We start from the raw sequence: 17,243 nt of genomic DNA on the forward strand, positions 1-17,243 counted from the left end.
TTATGCACTTTATCTCTTATTAAGTTGCTTGTTGTGCGATAACCATGTTCCTGGGGACGCCATCAACTACTCTTTGTTGAATATCATGTGAGTTGCTATGCATGTCCGTCTTGTCCGAAGTAAGGGAGATTTACCACTCATTTAATGGTTAGAGCATGCATAATGTTAGAGAAGAACATTGGGCCGCTAACTAAAGCGATGATCCATGGTGGAAGTTTCAGTTTTGGACATATATCCTCAATCTCATATGAGAACATTAATTGTTGCTAAATGCTTATGCATTAAAGAGGAGTCCATTATCTGTTGTCTATGTTGTCCCTTGTATGGATGTCTAAGTTGAGAATAATCAAAAGCGAGAAATCCAATGCGAGCTTTCTCCTTAGACCTTTGTACAGGCGGCATAGAGGTACCCCTTTGTGACACTTGGTTAAAACATGTGTATTGCGATGACAATCCCGGTAATCCAAGCTAATTAGGACAAGGTGCGGGCACTATTAGTATACTATGCATGAGGCTTGCAACTTGTAAGATATAATTTACATAACACATATGCTTTATTACTACCGTTGACAAAATTGTTTCTTGTTTTCAAAACCAAAGCTCTAGCACAAATATAGCAATCAATGCTTCCTCTCGCGAAGGGCCCTTCTTTTACTTTTATGTTGAGTCAGTTCACCTATCTCTCTCCACCTCAAGAAGCAAACACTTGTGTGAACTGTGCATTGATTCTTACATACTTGCATATTGCACTTGTTATATTACTTTACATTGACAATATCCATGAGATATACATGTTATAAGTTGAAAGCAACCGCTGAAACTTAATCTTCCTTTGTGTTGCTTCAATACCTTTACTTTGTTTTATTGCTTTATGAGTTAACTCTTATGCAAGACTTATTGATGCTTGTCTTGAAAGTACTATCCATGAAAAGTCTTTGCTTTATGATTCATTTGTTTACTCATGTCATTACCATTGTTTTGATCGCTGCATTCATTACATATGCTTACAATAGTATGATCAAGGTTATGATGGCATGTCACTCCAGAAATTATCTTTGTTATCGTTTACTCGCTCGGGACGAGCGAGAACTAAGCTTGGGGATGCCGATACGTCTCCGACGTATCGATAATTTCTTATGTTCCATGCCACATTATTGATGATATCTACATGTTTTATGCATAGTTTATGCCATATTTATGCATTTTCCGGCACTAACCTATTAACGAGATGCCGAAGAGCCGATTGTCTGTTTTCTCGCTGTTTTTGGTTTCGGAAATTCTAGTAAGGAAATATTCTCGAAATTGGACGAAATCAACGCCCGTGGTCCTATTTTTGCACGAAGCTTCCGGAAGACCGGAGGACTTACGAAGTGGGGCCACGAGGTGGCGACACAACAGGGCGGCGCGGCCCGGGCCCCGGCCGCGCGGCCCCGGTGTGTGGGCCCCTCGTGACGCCCCTTTACCTGCCCTTCCGCCTACATATAGTCTTCGTCGCGAAACCCCCGCACCGAGAGCCACGATACGGAAAACCTTCCGGAGACGCCGCCGCCGCCAATCCCATCTCGGGGGATTCAGGAGATCGCCTCCGGCACCCGCCGGAGAGGGGAATCATCTCCCGGAGGACTCTTCACCGCCATGGTCGCCTCCGGAGTGATGAGTGAGTAGTTCACCCCTGGACTATGGGTCCATAGCAGTAGCTAGATGGTCGTCTTCTCCTTATGTGCTTCATTGTCGGATCTTGTGAGCTGCCTAACATGATCAAGATCATCTATCCGTAATGCTATATGTTGTGTTTGTTGGGATCCGATGGATAGAGAATACTATGTTATGTTGATTATCAATCTATTACCTATGTGTTGTTTATGATCTTGCATGCTCTCCGTTATTAGTAGAGGCTCGGCCAAGTTTTTACTCTTAACTCCAAGAGGGAGTATTTATGCTCGATAGTGGGTTCATGCCTCCATTAGATTTGGGACGAGTGACGGAAAGTTCTAAGGTTGTGGATGTGTTGTTGCCACTAGGGATAAAACATTGATGCTATGTCCGAGGATGTAGTTATTGATTACATTACGCACCATACTTAATGCAATTGTCCGTTGTTTGCAACTTAATACTGGAAGGGGTTCGGATGATAACCTCGAAGGTGGACTTTTTAGGCATAGATGCATGCTTGGATAGCGGTCTATGTACTTTGTCGTAATGCCCGATTAAATCTCACAATACTCATCATATCATGTATGTGCATGGTCATGCCCTCTCTATTTGTTAATTGCCCAACTGTAATTTGTTCACCCAACATGCTATTTATCTTATGGGAGAGACACCTCTAGTGAACTGTGGACCCCGGTCCATTCTTTTACATCGAATACAATCTACTGCAATACTTGTTCTACTGTTTTCTGCAAACAATCATCATCCACACTACATCTAATCCTTTGTTACAGCAAGCCGGTGAGATTGACAACCTCACTGTTTCGTTGGGGCAAAGTACTTTGGTTGTGTTGTGCAGGTTCCACGTTGGCGCCGGAATCCCTGGTGTTACGCCGCACTACATCCCGCCGCCATCAATCTTCGACGTGCTTCTTGACTCCTACTGATTCGATAAACCTTGGTTTCTTACTGAGAGAAACTTGCTGCTGTACGCATCACACCTTCCACTTGGGGTTCCCAACGGGCGTGTGCTTTATGCGTCATCAACAGTGTAACGCCTCCCTCTACCACTTACATATTTCACCTCAAACCCGTCCTTGCCATTCCAGAGCGCATCATGAAATTGTGTCATTTTTATACTAACCTTGAGCTTCTTGAATATGTTAGGGCAAATGGTACCATGCCACTTCTCACATTTGGTCCTGTTTTCTTGAACTCTTACTGTCATTTTATATCTAATCTTTTCTAGCATAGAGATTATAGGATAAAATCTCAACTCGATGATTGCATGATTAAATGACTCACATAAGTTGTTATCTACTGACTCATACATGGATCCAATAGGAAAGAACGCTCTGGCCCAATGCTTAGGCTCTGTGTTCATGATGTCTTTGGCACCTTCAGTAGTTAATTGTGCTAGCTTAGCCTTATGGTACATGAACTCTTCTCTGTTTGAAGCCTTCGCAATGGCCCAATTTTTTTTTCTGTAGAGCATGATCTCTGTATTTCTTCCTCCAATTAGCATAGATGTGTCTAGCACACATCCTATGTTCTGCCCTTGGCAGATATGCTCTCATGCTATTGATCAATCCCTACACACGAGATTTTATTATTATAAAAACATAGAGATGATATAATTGATATGATAATTGATGAAAATAATTAATATTTCTAACCTTCTGTTGGTCAGAAATAAAGACCCAACCAGCTCCTTGATCATTTATGTTCAAGTCTTTGATAAGAAGGCCAAGAAACCATTTCCAATTCTCTGTTGTCTCTTGCTCCACTACTGCCCAAGCTATTGGATACATTTGATTATTAGCATCTCTTCCAATGGCACAAAGAAGCTCACCTTGGCATGCTCCTTTGAAGAAGCAACCATCTAGCCCAATAACCCTCCTACATCCAGCTTTAAATCCCATCTTCATAGCATTAAAGCAAACATAGAATCTTTGAAAGATATTTTGATCCATGTTAGTTGGATCCAAACAAACAGCAATGGTACTTCCTGGATTGCTCCTAAGAAGTTCTAACTGGTAGTCAAACACCTTTGTGTACTCCGCTTTCATCCCTTCTAACAACTTATCCATGATTATTTTCTTTGCAGCCTTGCACTTTGATGTTGACACATCAGCAAAGAAATCTTTGAGCACCGTAGATTTAATGCTATCAATCTTCCATGTGGGATTGGCTAATATAATGTGCTCATACCTCTTAGCGATGACTTTGGCAGTTACAAGTCTATTGTCTCTATTAGGTGCACAATGGTGATCATCTTCATAGGTGATAACCTGAAACCTAGAACACCTACTTCTCTTTGCATCATAGATAAGCCATGGACATCCAGGCCATGCACACTTAGCCCTGATCCTATCATCCTCTGACTTCGTGAAGATGATACTCCTATAAGTTTTCAGTCCATATTTTGTAATTGCCTTTCTCATCTGATTCTTGGTCCTAAAAACCATTCCCAAACACCTCAGCCACTCCTCCAACATTGATGTGATCTGAAATTTTCGTGCAACCACTGCCCTCATATAAAAATATGAGTCCATTCTTTAGCTCTTTACCAGGAAGAAGAAAATAATATTTCATCGAATTCTTCACAACAGTGTGCTCATTGAGATAGCCTTTGATCTCTGCCAAAGAAAGTCTATCCCTTTCCACAACAGATTTTGCCTCATCTCCCCCGATGTACTCTAATCGAGGGCCAGTAATGAACTCCCCGCCAAAGTGAAAATGCAGGTTAACCATTTCAGCCGGATCCATGATGGTAAGAAAATCCCCTACATTGCGAACAAAATTCAGTTAGTGATGTCAAATTATCATAGCCATAAAACTAAAGCATCATGCACAATCAGTCGGTACTTCTGCAGCAAAAAAAACCACCCGAAAAATATATTATGTACTGCCGCATCAATATGTCATACCTAGGATAAGCAAGTAAGATTTTTTTTCATGCATTATACAGCTTTGAAAAGATATATACCAACTTTGCAATAAAAGGATAATCTCCTACCTACTGATGATTGGCTAATAGCGCTTGACGAAAGGCACTTCACGAGTGCCTTGGTGATTTGTTTACTCAACTCACGATTTTCTCATTACAAAGGTAGCTAGGTGCATAGCTATGCCTGATCCAATCTGATTACCTACCATTTTCTCATTACAAAGGTAGCTAGCTGCCTAGCTATGCCTGATCCAATCTGCCTAGTATACTGGTGATCGTCCCCTACCGTGAGGAATGAAAGATGGCTTTCTTCTCAAACCCCAATGGGAAGAGGATGCATTCTGTCCTCCACAATTAGCGATCAGTCGCCGAATGCCATTGTCGCCGTCGCCGCCGAATTAGCGATCAGCCGTCGCGTTGGGGAGAAGGAGGAGGAGTATGTTATAGCACAGAGCACGTCGGGGACCAAGGGTTTTGCATGCCAAAGTTATGGGCCTAAAATATCCAGTCCATTGACCAGCCCACCGTGGTGTTTAATCCTGGTTGACCAGCGCCATGTGAGTAAACACACGGGGCAAACAAGCACATAGCGAGAATTGGTCGGGATTAACCGGGATAAGAAAGATCAGGGTCCTATTTTCAGGGATTAGGAGGTTGGGGTTCATCTTAGACCTGCACTACGACCTTTCCCTAACTAACATGCATGTGTGCATCACTCCAACATACACGTTAATCCAATGCACATACTTGGCCGTCTAACCAGTTTTGATGTAATCATAACGTAGTTGCTTGGTCACTAATTTTTTAAGTAAATCTAGCTTATATAGATAAAAGAGAGTTTGTATACAATCAGATAATGGTAACTAGACCCATATACCAAATAAAATTTAAACAAATGTGATCAAGAATCATCGAAGGCCCAACACGAACACTTAGCGGTCACGCCACAATGGCGCTCACTGGCGATAAATTAAGCTAGTGAAGTTTGTGCAGACATTCAACGAGGAACAAGCCAACTTCTCCCTTAGATTAGGTTTTATGGGTTGAGTTTGTACGGCGTGGTATTGATCCTCCCTTGGACTTATACATATAACCTTGTTTTTCTATCAATGCATCTAAACGCAAGGCTTTTACGTTTTCGCCAAAAACGAGGAACAAACCTCACTGAAGGATGATAATTTAGCCACCAACGTACACACAGACATCTAAATAGGATAGTAAATCACCGCAACGATGGAGATTACCAATCGTGCCAACCATATCAATGATTGCACCACCTAGATCAGGTACAAAGGCCCACATCAGTAGATTAGGATGTCGATCTTCCTCACAAATGCTCGAAAGAAAGGGTATTTAAAAATGAAGAGTATGTCGTCAAAGATGACCATAGAGCAACATCAACACACAACAACAACCAACCAGTCGCTCATGAATTCTAACATGGAATAAACTCATAAGCTTTACCAAGCATCACCTAGATCTGATTGGTGCCGATGAATTTTTATTTGTGACAACACTGTTATTACTATCCGAACAATGATGCCGCTACACTAACCAAATAAAAAATATCTTTTTATGCACTCTACGGTAGTAAAGAGTCTCTTCCGCCTCTCCGCCCCACAGCTTTGGTGATTACTAAAGGCAGGTATGCGGAAATTGGATCTATTTTTAAAAAAAGCAAAGGCAACCGATTTGTCTCATCGATTATTTAAGCATAAGAGAAGTCGATCTAGAATATGACAAGTACATTTTTTTTGTAGCTCTTGCGGCACCAGATGTGTTTTGTCGCTATTTTCTTTAAACGTATGGGTTGGTGACCGAGTTTATAGTTGGGTACTCATTATCATTTGAGTCATCTTTAGATGTACAAAGTGAAATATATTCTTCCTGTTTGAATGAAAAGTGAAATGTACTCTTCTTAAAAAGAACTAGGTGCACAACAGCTAACTCTTCTTCGGCATTTTCAAGAGAACATGTACGTGCACGAAATCCACTCCACTACCTGGCACCGCTACACAACGTGACACGTGATGTGAGTATTTGTACTATATAGATAGGTCCCCGTCGTCTCGTCCCCTTGGAAAATTGAAGTGGAACAAAGAAGCCTCGAGAGTGTGAGCTCCTCAGCGCGGAATCAGAACCAAACCTAATCGAGTCGACTCGGCCCGATCGAATCTCCAAGGTAAGCATCACCAAACCAAATCCCCTTCTTTAACACCTCCGCTTGCTTCCGATTACGCGCCGGTCTAGACCAGATCTGTGTAATTTGATCTGGTTCAAGCACTGCGGATGGGCAGGATTTTCGCAAATACGGTAGAAATCGTGGGAAACTCCCATTACAGCCTTTCGGGAACCACCCCCAAGTCCAACTATGTGTATGTAGTTTGCTGGAGGTATTTTTCTTTTAGTTTGATTTAGCAGAGACCCTTGCTGCGTACCTAGAGAGAAAGATTCCGTACACTTAGTAGGAATCTATATCAGGGGGCAAGAGGATGAGATGCTTTCAGATCTTGAACTCCGTTGGGAAAGCGCTGATTTATTTTGTAGCTGCGAAGTAATGTTTCCGATGAGTGACTGTTTTGACATTATTTTGTTCTCGAAACGATTGCAATTTGTATGGTAGGCCGTGGATAGAGACATGCTCTGTTATGCTTTGGAAGCATTCTGATATTTTACCATAATTCTGACGGCGTGAATGGCTTACTTTCGTGTTGGGGGCTCCAGGTTTTCATGCTTTGTTTGTTCATTGTTTTTTCTCATGATTAGCAGTATGTTTACCTCTTTCTTCTAACCATCAAATGTATAACTCTGTTGACAGGGATGGCGACCGGTAGCGAAGCTGGAAAGTCTGCCGAGGCCGTGCTGGAGTGGCCTAAGCAGGACAAGAAGAGGATGCTGCATGCTGTGTACCGTGTGGGAGATCTGGAGAAGACCATTAAGTATGTGCCTAGCTATACTTTTGTTAAATGGTGATATTGAGAATATCGTTGCTACTATGTTTGTGCTAATGCGGTTGATTTAATTCTCGTAGGTGTTACACAGAATGCTTTGGCATGAAGCTGTTGAGGAAGAGAGATGTTCCTGAAGAGAAGTACACCAACGCGTTCCTTGGGTTTGGACCTGAGGACACTAATTTTGCACTTGAACTGACTTACAGTATGTTCACTGGCCCACTCACTCACTTTTTTGTAACGCAACAGATTTGATATTCCAGTTAATGTTTTGGTGACATAACATGTCTGTCAGCCTCAGTAAGAAAACTGACAAAACTGATGGGGCGTTATTCTTCTCTACATCTGAACTGGCAAATTCTTTTGTTGAACTATAATAGTGTCATTCTTTATACTTCCTACAGTCCTAATATGTTTTTCCTTGTTTAATAGATTATGGTGTTGACAAGTATGACCTTGGAGAGGGCTTTGGACATTTTGCCATCGCAACTGAGGACGTATGTGTTGTTTTGTGTGCAACGTCTTACCGTTCATTTTGCAGACTCGTGTTTATATGATGTCATGGATGCAATGCAGGTGTACAAGCTGGCTGAGAAAATTAAATCATCTTCTGACTGTAAGATCACTCGTGAACCTGGTCCTGTAAAGGGAGGATCCACTGTGATTGCCTTTGCACAAGACCCAGATGGTTACATGTTCGAGCTTATCCAGAGAGGTCCAACGCCCGAGCCTCTCTGTCAAGTTATGCTTCGTGTTGGTGATCTTGATCGTTCTATCTCGTTCTATGAGAAGGTATTTCCTTGTAAAATGGAAGATTGTTTGAAATTTTAGAAACACTAAAGTACCTTTTCTGCATATTCTGCAGTTCATATGTGTGATATTCTGATGTTTCGTATGTTATGCAGGCCCTCGGGATGAAGGTTCTAAGGAAGAAGGATGTGCCTCAGTATAAGGTAACATGGACCTAATTGGAACTAGACGCATTTTCCTAGATCGGAACTACTGAGAGACATGGCCATTATTGTTTCGATGCTTTCTGTCCTTTGAATTTTGATAGACCGAGCATGTTTATAATTTGTGCAGTACACTATCGCCATGTTGGGCTATGCCGATGAGGATAAGACCACTGTTCTGGAGTTGACATACAACTATGGTGTCACACAATATAGCACGGGCAGTGCATACGCTCAGGTTTTGACAAGTTGATTTCTGCACCTATTTCCTTGTGAAGTTATGGCATTTCCCGATGATTGTGTTACCTAAGTGCAGATTGCTATTGGCACCGACGATGTGTACAAGAGTGCTGAGGCTGTCGAGCTGGTTACCAAAGAACTAGGGGGGAAGATTCTAAGGCAGCCGGGGCCACTACCGGGGCTGAACACGAAAATCACCTCTTTCCTTGACCCAGATGGCTGGAAAGTGGTATGCCTTCTGACTATCTTGTGCATAACACTACTTTATTTCAATCTAGGGGACTATTAACTAATGGTGAACAACAAAAGAAATAGGTTTACTGTAAACAATTATTTGTTTAAATTTGAAGAGCTATTGGTAGTTAAATGAATCAATTCCAAACAATACAAAAAAATCAATTGGCTTCACAAAGTTCGAGTATTCCTTGTTCATTTGTAGAAACCAATTATTGCCAGTTGGTACATGTATACAAAGTGTACTCTTGGATTAGCACCTACAAATACAGTATGTTGTAAAGAATATTATAAAGCGGGATCATCTTAAGGAGGTTTAATAATATTCTAAGGCTATGTTTGGCAGCTTGGTTTTTGTAAAAACCAAAGTATACAAAACCATTGTATTTCACTGCCTGACAAGGGATACTACAGTGTTTGGAAAGAGGTCTAAACCTCTTTCTTTTATAGCCTAAAAATACCTCAGTTTTTAGAATACCACGGTTTCAAAATTGCGGTATTTTATTGTAGCCAAACAACTCAGAGTATTCCAAAATATGGTATTTTGAGAAACTGGTATCTTGCAAATGCAAAAAACTAAACTGTGTTGCCAAACAAGCCCTAAACTATAGTTCCTCTATTTGCATAAACTTTGAGGCATGGCGTACTTAATTGGCACAACACAGTGGAAGAAAGTTGGCATCCTAGGTTAGCAAAGTAAGGAAATGAGATAGAACTTTACCTCAGATTTTGTGTGCAGCATCGGTGTCATACTGAGCATGATTTCCTAAAGGTTATCAATTATTTTTGGCAATTAGCTAACCACAGTATCAGGATGTGATTGATGCTTATTCTTGGTGCTGTAGGTTCTGGTGGATCACGCGGACTTCCTCAAGGAGCTCCACTGAATATCAGCAGGTCAGAGTGTTGTGAGGAGGCCAGCCTTACGTAGCAGTGCAGGCCTGTGATGTAATAAAACAGCGGTTCTCTTCCGCTGGACAGGCAAAATAAAAGTCGTAGTACCGATGCCGAGTTTGGCCTGGTTAGAATCGAGTGTTTGGGACTTGGTATGTATGTGCTATGATCGCCGAACGTGAGTATTAAGTGTATCAGTTTGCGCAGTCTGAGTGGTTTCTTCTGATATGTTCTCGCTATTGAGATGAGTTGGTCTTGCTGATTTTGTTGTGTGTGGGTGCTTATTTGAGACTGCACATACTACGCGTTCAGCTGATGCTATGGCTGGCAATTTAGACGCTCCCAGCTTCTCGTCAGATTTTTGCCAATGCCATTCCATCTCGTTTACCTTTTGAGCTGAAAGGCATGGATTAACAGTCAAGTCAGTTGATGAAACTTTTCAACTGTAGACCAGCACACTTGACACCAACTATTTATGAAAAGAAATGATATTTTTCTGAGGGTTCACTGGAGCGCGGGTGTCATGGAGTTTGGTGAAAATTTGGAAACATGATTTCAAAGTTTCAAAAAGTTCTAAGAGAAATTCTAAAAACAATCTAGACATAGATGATATTGTACCCTATAAATCCAAAAGCTCAGCACGAAGTACCTTAAATTCTGGCTTAACAAATGACAAAATCATGATTGAAAATTTGCAGTAATCATAGATACTGTTCTTTCCGCACCGCCTAAAATAATTTTTGAGGTGCTATTTTTTCGGGTTAGTAAATTACATTTTTTTCTACATCTATATTTTTTCCTCAAATTTTATAAAAAACTTCAAAACGCCAGAATTGCTAAGAAAACAAGCTTCATCTCGCCCGTGCTCTAAAAATAAGCACTCTCTGTTAGTAGCCTTACTGTTATCTTGTTTCACTTTTGCGTAGTGGTGGAGGACGAAAATAACTTGAGCTAGGACGAAATGTAAAAAAATTATAAAAAATCAAAATAGCCTTGAAACATTAATGTTCTACATATAGTTCTAACACAATCACTTAGTAAAATAAAAATAGAAATATATTTGGTCATGAGTAGAACATAAAAACATACCAATAATGTCACCTCAATGGTAAGGCTTGGCCCTTTTTTAATGAAAATGTTCTATAGTTCTATCGATCAAGATTTAGATCTTTTATAATTCTATGGATTAAGACTTGAATATCCGTCGCTCGATGCGCACCTCGGTGTTGATGATTTTTATCAGCAGGAAATCCTTTTCAATTATTGTCACCGCCACATTTAAAAGCAACGCGAGGTGATAATATCGTCGAAAGTGTCTTTTAGATACCAAGAAATCTCTAAATTTCTAATTCCCCACCTATGAATCATGAATAGCTTAATGTATCTTGTAGTATGTAGTAAGATCCATGATAATAGCTCCAAGACAAGCAATTTTATTCACATTGAACCTAGAATTATTTTCCAGACGGGCTACCCCTTTCCATTACTGCGACATAACGAAAATACAAAGTCGTTTGAAACAACAGCATCAACGCAACAAAAGGAGACGTGAAAGAGGCCACCCTCGCACCATCAGAAAACCTGCTGGCAGATACTCGATATCGAGCATACACTGCCGGGCAAAATAGATAGGACAGCCGTCCTTCGCCCCTGCTAAATTACCATGTGCTATGTTTATGAACTCTTATGATGATGATGTTCCATGTTGAATGTAGATGTGCTGCAGCCCAGTAAGGCAGCCTATGTAGTCTACAATTCCTGAAATCTCAAGGCCCATCAAGTTGGCAGCTTGGGACAGCTTTAGGGGACAAAGTTTAGTCCCACATTGCTAATTGGGAGTAAGTTGGAGTGGTATATAAGGGTTGCTCTTCTAGTCCTTCCAAGTGAGTGAGAATAGAAGGAGCCCTCGCGCACTCCTCCTCCTCCGCCCGCCCCGCCTTGGCTTGGCTCGGCACGGCACGCACGTTGCGTTTCGTGACTCGAGTTCGAGTTCGAGACACACTCTAGGAAGCCTGCTCTCAGAACTCTCTAGTCCGTCTCTCTCACGAAGTTCCTTTTGCTGCGCTACTCTCTAGTCTTCCCCATCCCGGCGACTGCGTGCACAGCCGTCCGGGAGAGCAGGCCTCCGAAACCCCGTCCGTTGAGATCCTGCACCGGGAGACGGGCGATAAGGTTTTTGGGGAGCGTCTCGGCGCGACTACTCGTTGTTGTTCATGCTCTTCTTCTCCGGTTCGACTGCTTCATCGATGACTCCGACTACACCATGGGCGACATCAACAATTTCCATGGTGGTGGTGATGCTGTTGGTGCGACCTTTCCGGTCGCGATGTACGTGCTTTTCCTCTCCTACCTTGCACTGCTACTTGTTCCATGTTCAGATCTGATGCATGTGCTTAGTCTGATGTGTGTGGTTAAGTATGTTTGTGCATCTGTAATGTTGTTTTCGGTAATTAAACTCACACGGAAATTGCCTAATAATCTAACATTCCATTGATGATCGCTACTAATCTATCCTGCAATATGGTGCTTGTAGCAGACAAAGTAAAAGCTTGGCAGCAGCCGGGTCTGTTGTCTTCGTCTGGAGGAGGCGGCTCCTACAGCTATGGGTAGGAGTCCTACCTCGGCGCTCCACGGTTTTGGTGGCCGCTGCTTGGTGGCGCGAGCCTCGGGCACATGGGCAGAACATATGTGTGCAGGGGTGGCAGTCGCACGTGTCTCATTAACCGCTTTTTTCTGGAGAAGATGAGGTCGTGGTTGGGCGATTTACACAAAAATAACCTTTTTTTAAAACTATAGCACAAACTTACCCTTCGGTCAAACTATTTCACCTATCTAACCCTTTTGTGTGGCGCCCCTCACATCGGCACCACACCTCACTGTGTGGCGCCCGTGCGTGCGGCGCCACTCCCCCATCCGACGTGACGTCCTCGACGCTGAGGTGTGCACTAATCTGACGTGGCAGGATGTGTGGCGCCGCTCCCATCGGTGCCACACGGTGAAACTGTGGCGCCGCTCGGAAGGGCGCCACACATCCACTTATGTGTGGCGCCCACGCCCGCCCCAGCCCGAGCTCTCCTCTCTTCTCCTCTCTGTTTCGCATGAAGAAGAAAGGCGGCCGGCGGCTCCTCCTCCTCCCCCCTCTCCCCCACACCAAATCCACCACCAAATCATCAGATCTGCCTGTCCAATCTCTTCCCAATCCCTTCCTCAAGGTATTCTCCCTCGATCCCCTTCGTTTCATCCATGATTTTCTCGGATTTAATTCAATTTAGACATGGAACCCTAGATATGAAAATCTTAGAACTTGAATCCATGTGCTCATGTATGTGTTGAAATCCATATTCTCATGTATCTATGTGTTGAAACCCTAGACATCAAATTTCAATGAATGTGTATGTATAGGAAACCTAGATATGTATGTATCCATATTCTTATGTATGTATATGTATGTATGTGATGTATGTGTGATGGCTTATTTGGATATATTCTCATGTATGTGTTGCTCATATTTGTTAGTGGAACCAAAATTTAGAACATGTATGGTCACAAATAATGGTAGTTTTTATTGTGTGCATTCAAATGTATTCAAATGTGTTACATATGTCTAGTATTTGCGTAGGAATAACTCATATTTGTTAGGAATGGCTCATAATATGGTGTTTTATGTAAACATGTAGGATGGTGTATCTCATAGATAATGAGTATGACAAGGAACACCAGGCTTTTCATATGACGGAGAGGAGAAGGGTTCTTCACCCCTTGAAGATTCGTTACCATGGCACAGTAGATATGGCGTATGACGAGAGGTACACGGAGTTCATCCAGCCTACCGGTCTTCTCCCGTTCATCACGCTTGTAAGCCGTGGGGACCGAACATGAACGCCACGGCACTCACCGCCCTTGTCGACCGGTGGAGGCCGGAGACGCACACCTTCCACTTGAGGGCCGGCGAGATGACCCCTACTCTTCAGGATGTTTCCATGATACTTGGACTTCCTATTCAGAGCGACCCACTGTGTATGAACACAACTTCTGATGGGTGGCACCAGCAGATGGAGGTGCTTATTGGCATGGCTCCTCCGCCGCCAGAAGATCCAAAGGAGAGAGTTCCCGCCGGCACATCTTTCTCTTGGATCAGGACTAACTTTGGAGAATGCCCGCAAGGGGCCAACGAGGACACTATCAGGACACCCGCGTGTACTTGTGGTACATGCTTTCGAGGACTCTCTTTCCTGACACTGGCGGGAAGTTGGCCCATTGGTGTTGGCTAAAGGCGCTTACGGTGTTGGAGCACCCGTGGAGTTGGGGAACAGCGGCACTTTCCTACCTCTACCGGCAGGTGATGATTTGTTGTATGTACTATTCTTCTATAGTAGTCTGCTAGAGAAAGTACTAACCAAATGTCTTATTTCGCAGTTGGATGAAGCTTGTCGCAGGACTGTAAAGGGCAGTATTGGTGGATGCTTGCTCCTACTTTCCGTATGGAGATGGGACCGCCTATCAGTTGGGCGGCCCAGGGTACTCACAGAGAGGCCATGGCCTCATTACCAGGACAACCTTGATCGGGAGCCGACTTGGGCATATCTTTGGGACAATGTCTCGGAGATGACGAGCGATCCAAAGATCATGTACATGCAATACACTGAGGAGTTGGACACTCTTACCGCTGAGCAGGTAACCAATTTTAATCCATCACTCTTTTGCAATCCGAGTTCATAAATTCTACTGACATGTTGTAATTTCTGAAATATTTGTATATTGCAGGTGGATTGGGAGCCATATGGTACCTATTACCATATTTGCGTGGAGATGGCTGACCTCAATCCCAAGTGCACGGAGGAGGTGCGTTTCTGGCGTATGCGGTGCCCACTCATATGCATGTGGCTTGTTGAATACCACCAGCCGCACAGAGTGATGAGACAGTTTGGGCTGTATCAGGAGTGCCCACCTCATTGGCAAGACACGGACCACGCACTCCATAGGTAAACTTCTTGAATCATGCGATGGAAGCTTGTTGATTGAAGCGATAGAATCTAACTTTATCCATTGTGCTCCAATATCTTGCAGGCTTGATAGGCAGCGGCAGAGGAAGATCACGAATTGGCCTGTCCATCATAGAGGCCATGTCACAGCGTTCCAACACTGTTTGGAAGCGATACGGAATGGTGGACATGTGGAGATTGTCCCTCACGACTTGGCCGCTTTCAACAACTATCTCCAATGGTTTCATGAAAGCACGCGTATCGAGTTAGTGAACCACGCGTATGATGACGACATCTTGGACGACCCCATCGAGTTCGATGAGGTTGCGCAAAGCCAGTACGACATGACTGCTCGCAAAGGGAGATCGACTTCTATTGCGGCCTCTCTAAACTTCGTGGTAATGTATTCTCTCATTAGCTAGTACCTCATCTGTATTGGCATGTGCTCGCTCAAATTATGTATAATATGTTTGTCACAGAGGTCCGAGATCCAAAAAAGTTCTAAGGAGTGTGAGGTTGTTTGGGATCAGAGCCATAGAGATGAGAAGACTATCGGACCGATGCGGCATTTCATTAAGGTATGGTCACCAACTTTGAATGTAAGCTATTGTGTTTGGCGGCTTTGTAACCATGATTTTTGTGACGCAGAACACTGGACGGAAGTTGCGGCGGTTAGCCAACTTTCTAGGTTGCCGCGAAGGTGAAATTGCGGCTACATCCTCTTCTGAAGAGGCGGAAGTATGGACTATTAGGTTGTTGTCAAACATGTGCTTACTAATTTCAGCTTTTGTAATCTCGTGTGTTCATGTTTGTGAAGATTCCTGACAACACCATTCTCAGTCAAAGCATTTCGATAGGCAAGAAGCAAGCCACACGGTCTGCCTACCAGTTGAAGCCAAGGGGCAATGCTCCAAACCGTTACACTCCGGAAGATTATGTCAACCGAGGAAAGAAGGTTGTGGTTGAGTCCGATGAGGAGCCGGCGCGGAGGTCATCTTTGAGGAGGATGAGGAGTGATGAGTTGTCATCTTCAGAGGAGGAGGAGCAGGAGGAGCAGGAGGTGCAGTAGCAACAAGAGCAACGGCAGCGGACGAAAAGAATGACCGTCCGGAAGCAGCCCGTGAGGAGGGGACGTCGAGGAGGATAGATGGATTTGCTACGTGTTGTGAACTCTATCTTCATAAGTATCGTGTTGTGAACTCTATGTCATTTCGAACCATGTCTCTATTGGTACGTGTTTTTTGAATCTATGTGCTACGATGTGAGCTATGATATGTGCTATGTGTATGATGTGTGTAAGAAATTGCTATTGAGATTGCTATTGTTGTGTTGAAAACTGTTTAAATAAGGCAAGAATTTTCATGGTTTTAACACAAGTCAACGTGTGGCACCGATGCCACGGGCGCCACACCACACTTAACAGTGTGGCGCCGGTGCCATGGGCGCCACACATTGCAACTTATATGTCGAAAACATCCAGGTGCTCCAGACGCTTAGTCCTTAGCTGTTTTGGCGAGCCTGTTTGTGTGGCGCCGCTGGCATCGGCGCCACGCTGTGAAGTGTGGCGCCCGTGGCATCGGCGCCACACAAACAGGCTCGTCAAAACGGCTAAGTCCCAGGAGAATTGTCTTGCAGTATGTTTTGTGCAAACATAAGTGGATGTGTGGCGCCCTTCCGAGCGGCGCCACAGTTTCACCGTGTGGCGCCGATGGGAGCGGCGCCACACATCCTGCCACGTCAGATCGGTGCACACCTCAGCGTCGAGGGCGCCATGTCGGATGCGGGAGTGATGCCGCACGCACGGGGACCACACAGTAAGGTGTGGAGCCGATGTGAGGGGTGCCACACAAAAGGGTTAGATGTGTGAAATAGTTCGGCCGGAGGGTCAGTCTATGCTATAGTTTCAGAAAAGGGTTATTTTTGTGTAAATCGCCCCGTGGTTGGTAGGCTAGGGCTGCCGCCAGCGGCATCTCGAACGTGGTTATAAGAGCTAGCTAAGATTGGTCATAGCTTATATCATGCATACTATATATCTATAGTGGGTGATATTATAGAGTAGTACCATAACCTTTTAAATTTATTGTTTGTATAATTTTAATGTAAATCCGTGTACAAGATCTATTTAGCATTTACTTTTCTTGTACCGTGTGCTATGATTTTTTTCGATAAAGGGAATATATTAATATCAAAAGATATCAAGTACACCCAGTCTCTGCAAAAACGCCCCACCCTAGTGGCAGTACGGATGCACACAGTTAAAATAGAGTAAAGAAAATTAAGAAATAAAAATCCCGCTACAGCATTTCAGACCTAGCAACATCAATACAACCACCACCGTGACAACACCTGAAATACAGACTCTTCAAAGGCGAAGCCTTCAAAAAGGGAA

The 17,243-nt window shown here is 43.5% G+C and overlaps 1 protein-coding gene across 1 annotated transcript; it reads left to right on the plus strand.

Moving 5' to 3' along the window:
* The first annotated feature begins 6,649 nt into the window (after positions 1-6,649).
* LOC124688892 (lactoylglutathione lyase-like) lies at positions 6,650-10,078 on the plus strand. The gene is made up of 9 exons (XM_047222510.1): positions 6,650-6,782; positions 7,419-7,539; positions 7,632-7,756; positions 7,984-8,048; positions 8,128-8,343; positions 8,457-8,504; positions 8,635-8,742; positions 8,821-8,973; positions 9,824-10,078. Exons 2-9 carry the CDS (start codon positions 7,421-7,423, stop codon positions 9,863-9,865), a joined length of 876 nt encoding a protein of 291 aa, XP_047078466.1. The 5' UTR covers positions 6,650-6,782; positions 7,419-7,420; the 3' UTR covers positions 9,866-10,078.
* The last annotated feature ends 7,165 nt before the right edge of the window (positions 10,079-17,243 follow it).

Source organism: Lolium rigidum, chromosome 1 (assembly GCF_022539505.1).
Source record: "Lolium rigidum isolate FL_2022 chromosome 1, APGP_CSIRO_Lrig_0.1, whole genome shotgun sequence".
Taxonomy (NCBI): Eukaryota; Viridiplantae; Streptophyta; class Magnoliopsida; order Poales; family Poaceae; genus Lolium; species Lolium rigidum.

Excerpts from the sequence above, each read along its gene's own strand:
- LOC124688892 (XM_047222510.1), top strand. The coding sequence starts at position 7,421 with ATGGCGACCGGTAGCGAAGCTGGAAAGTCTGCCGAGGCCGTGCTGGAG. Across the intron at positions 7,757-7,983 it reads TGCACTTGAACTGACTTACA|ATTATGGTGTTGACAAGTAT; the intron begins GTATGTTCACTG and ends CTTGTTTAATAG. Across the intron at positions 8,974-9,823 it reads ACCCAGATGGCTGGAAAGTG|GTTCTGGTGGATCACGCGGA; the intron begins GTATGCCTTCTG and ends TTGGTGCTGTAG.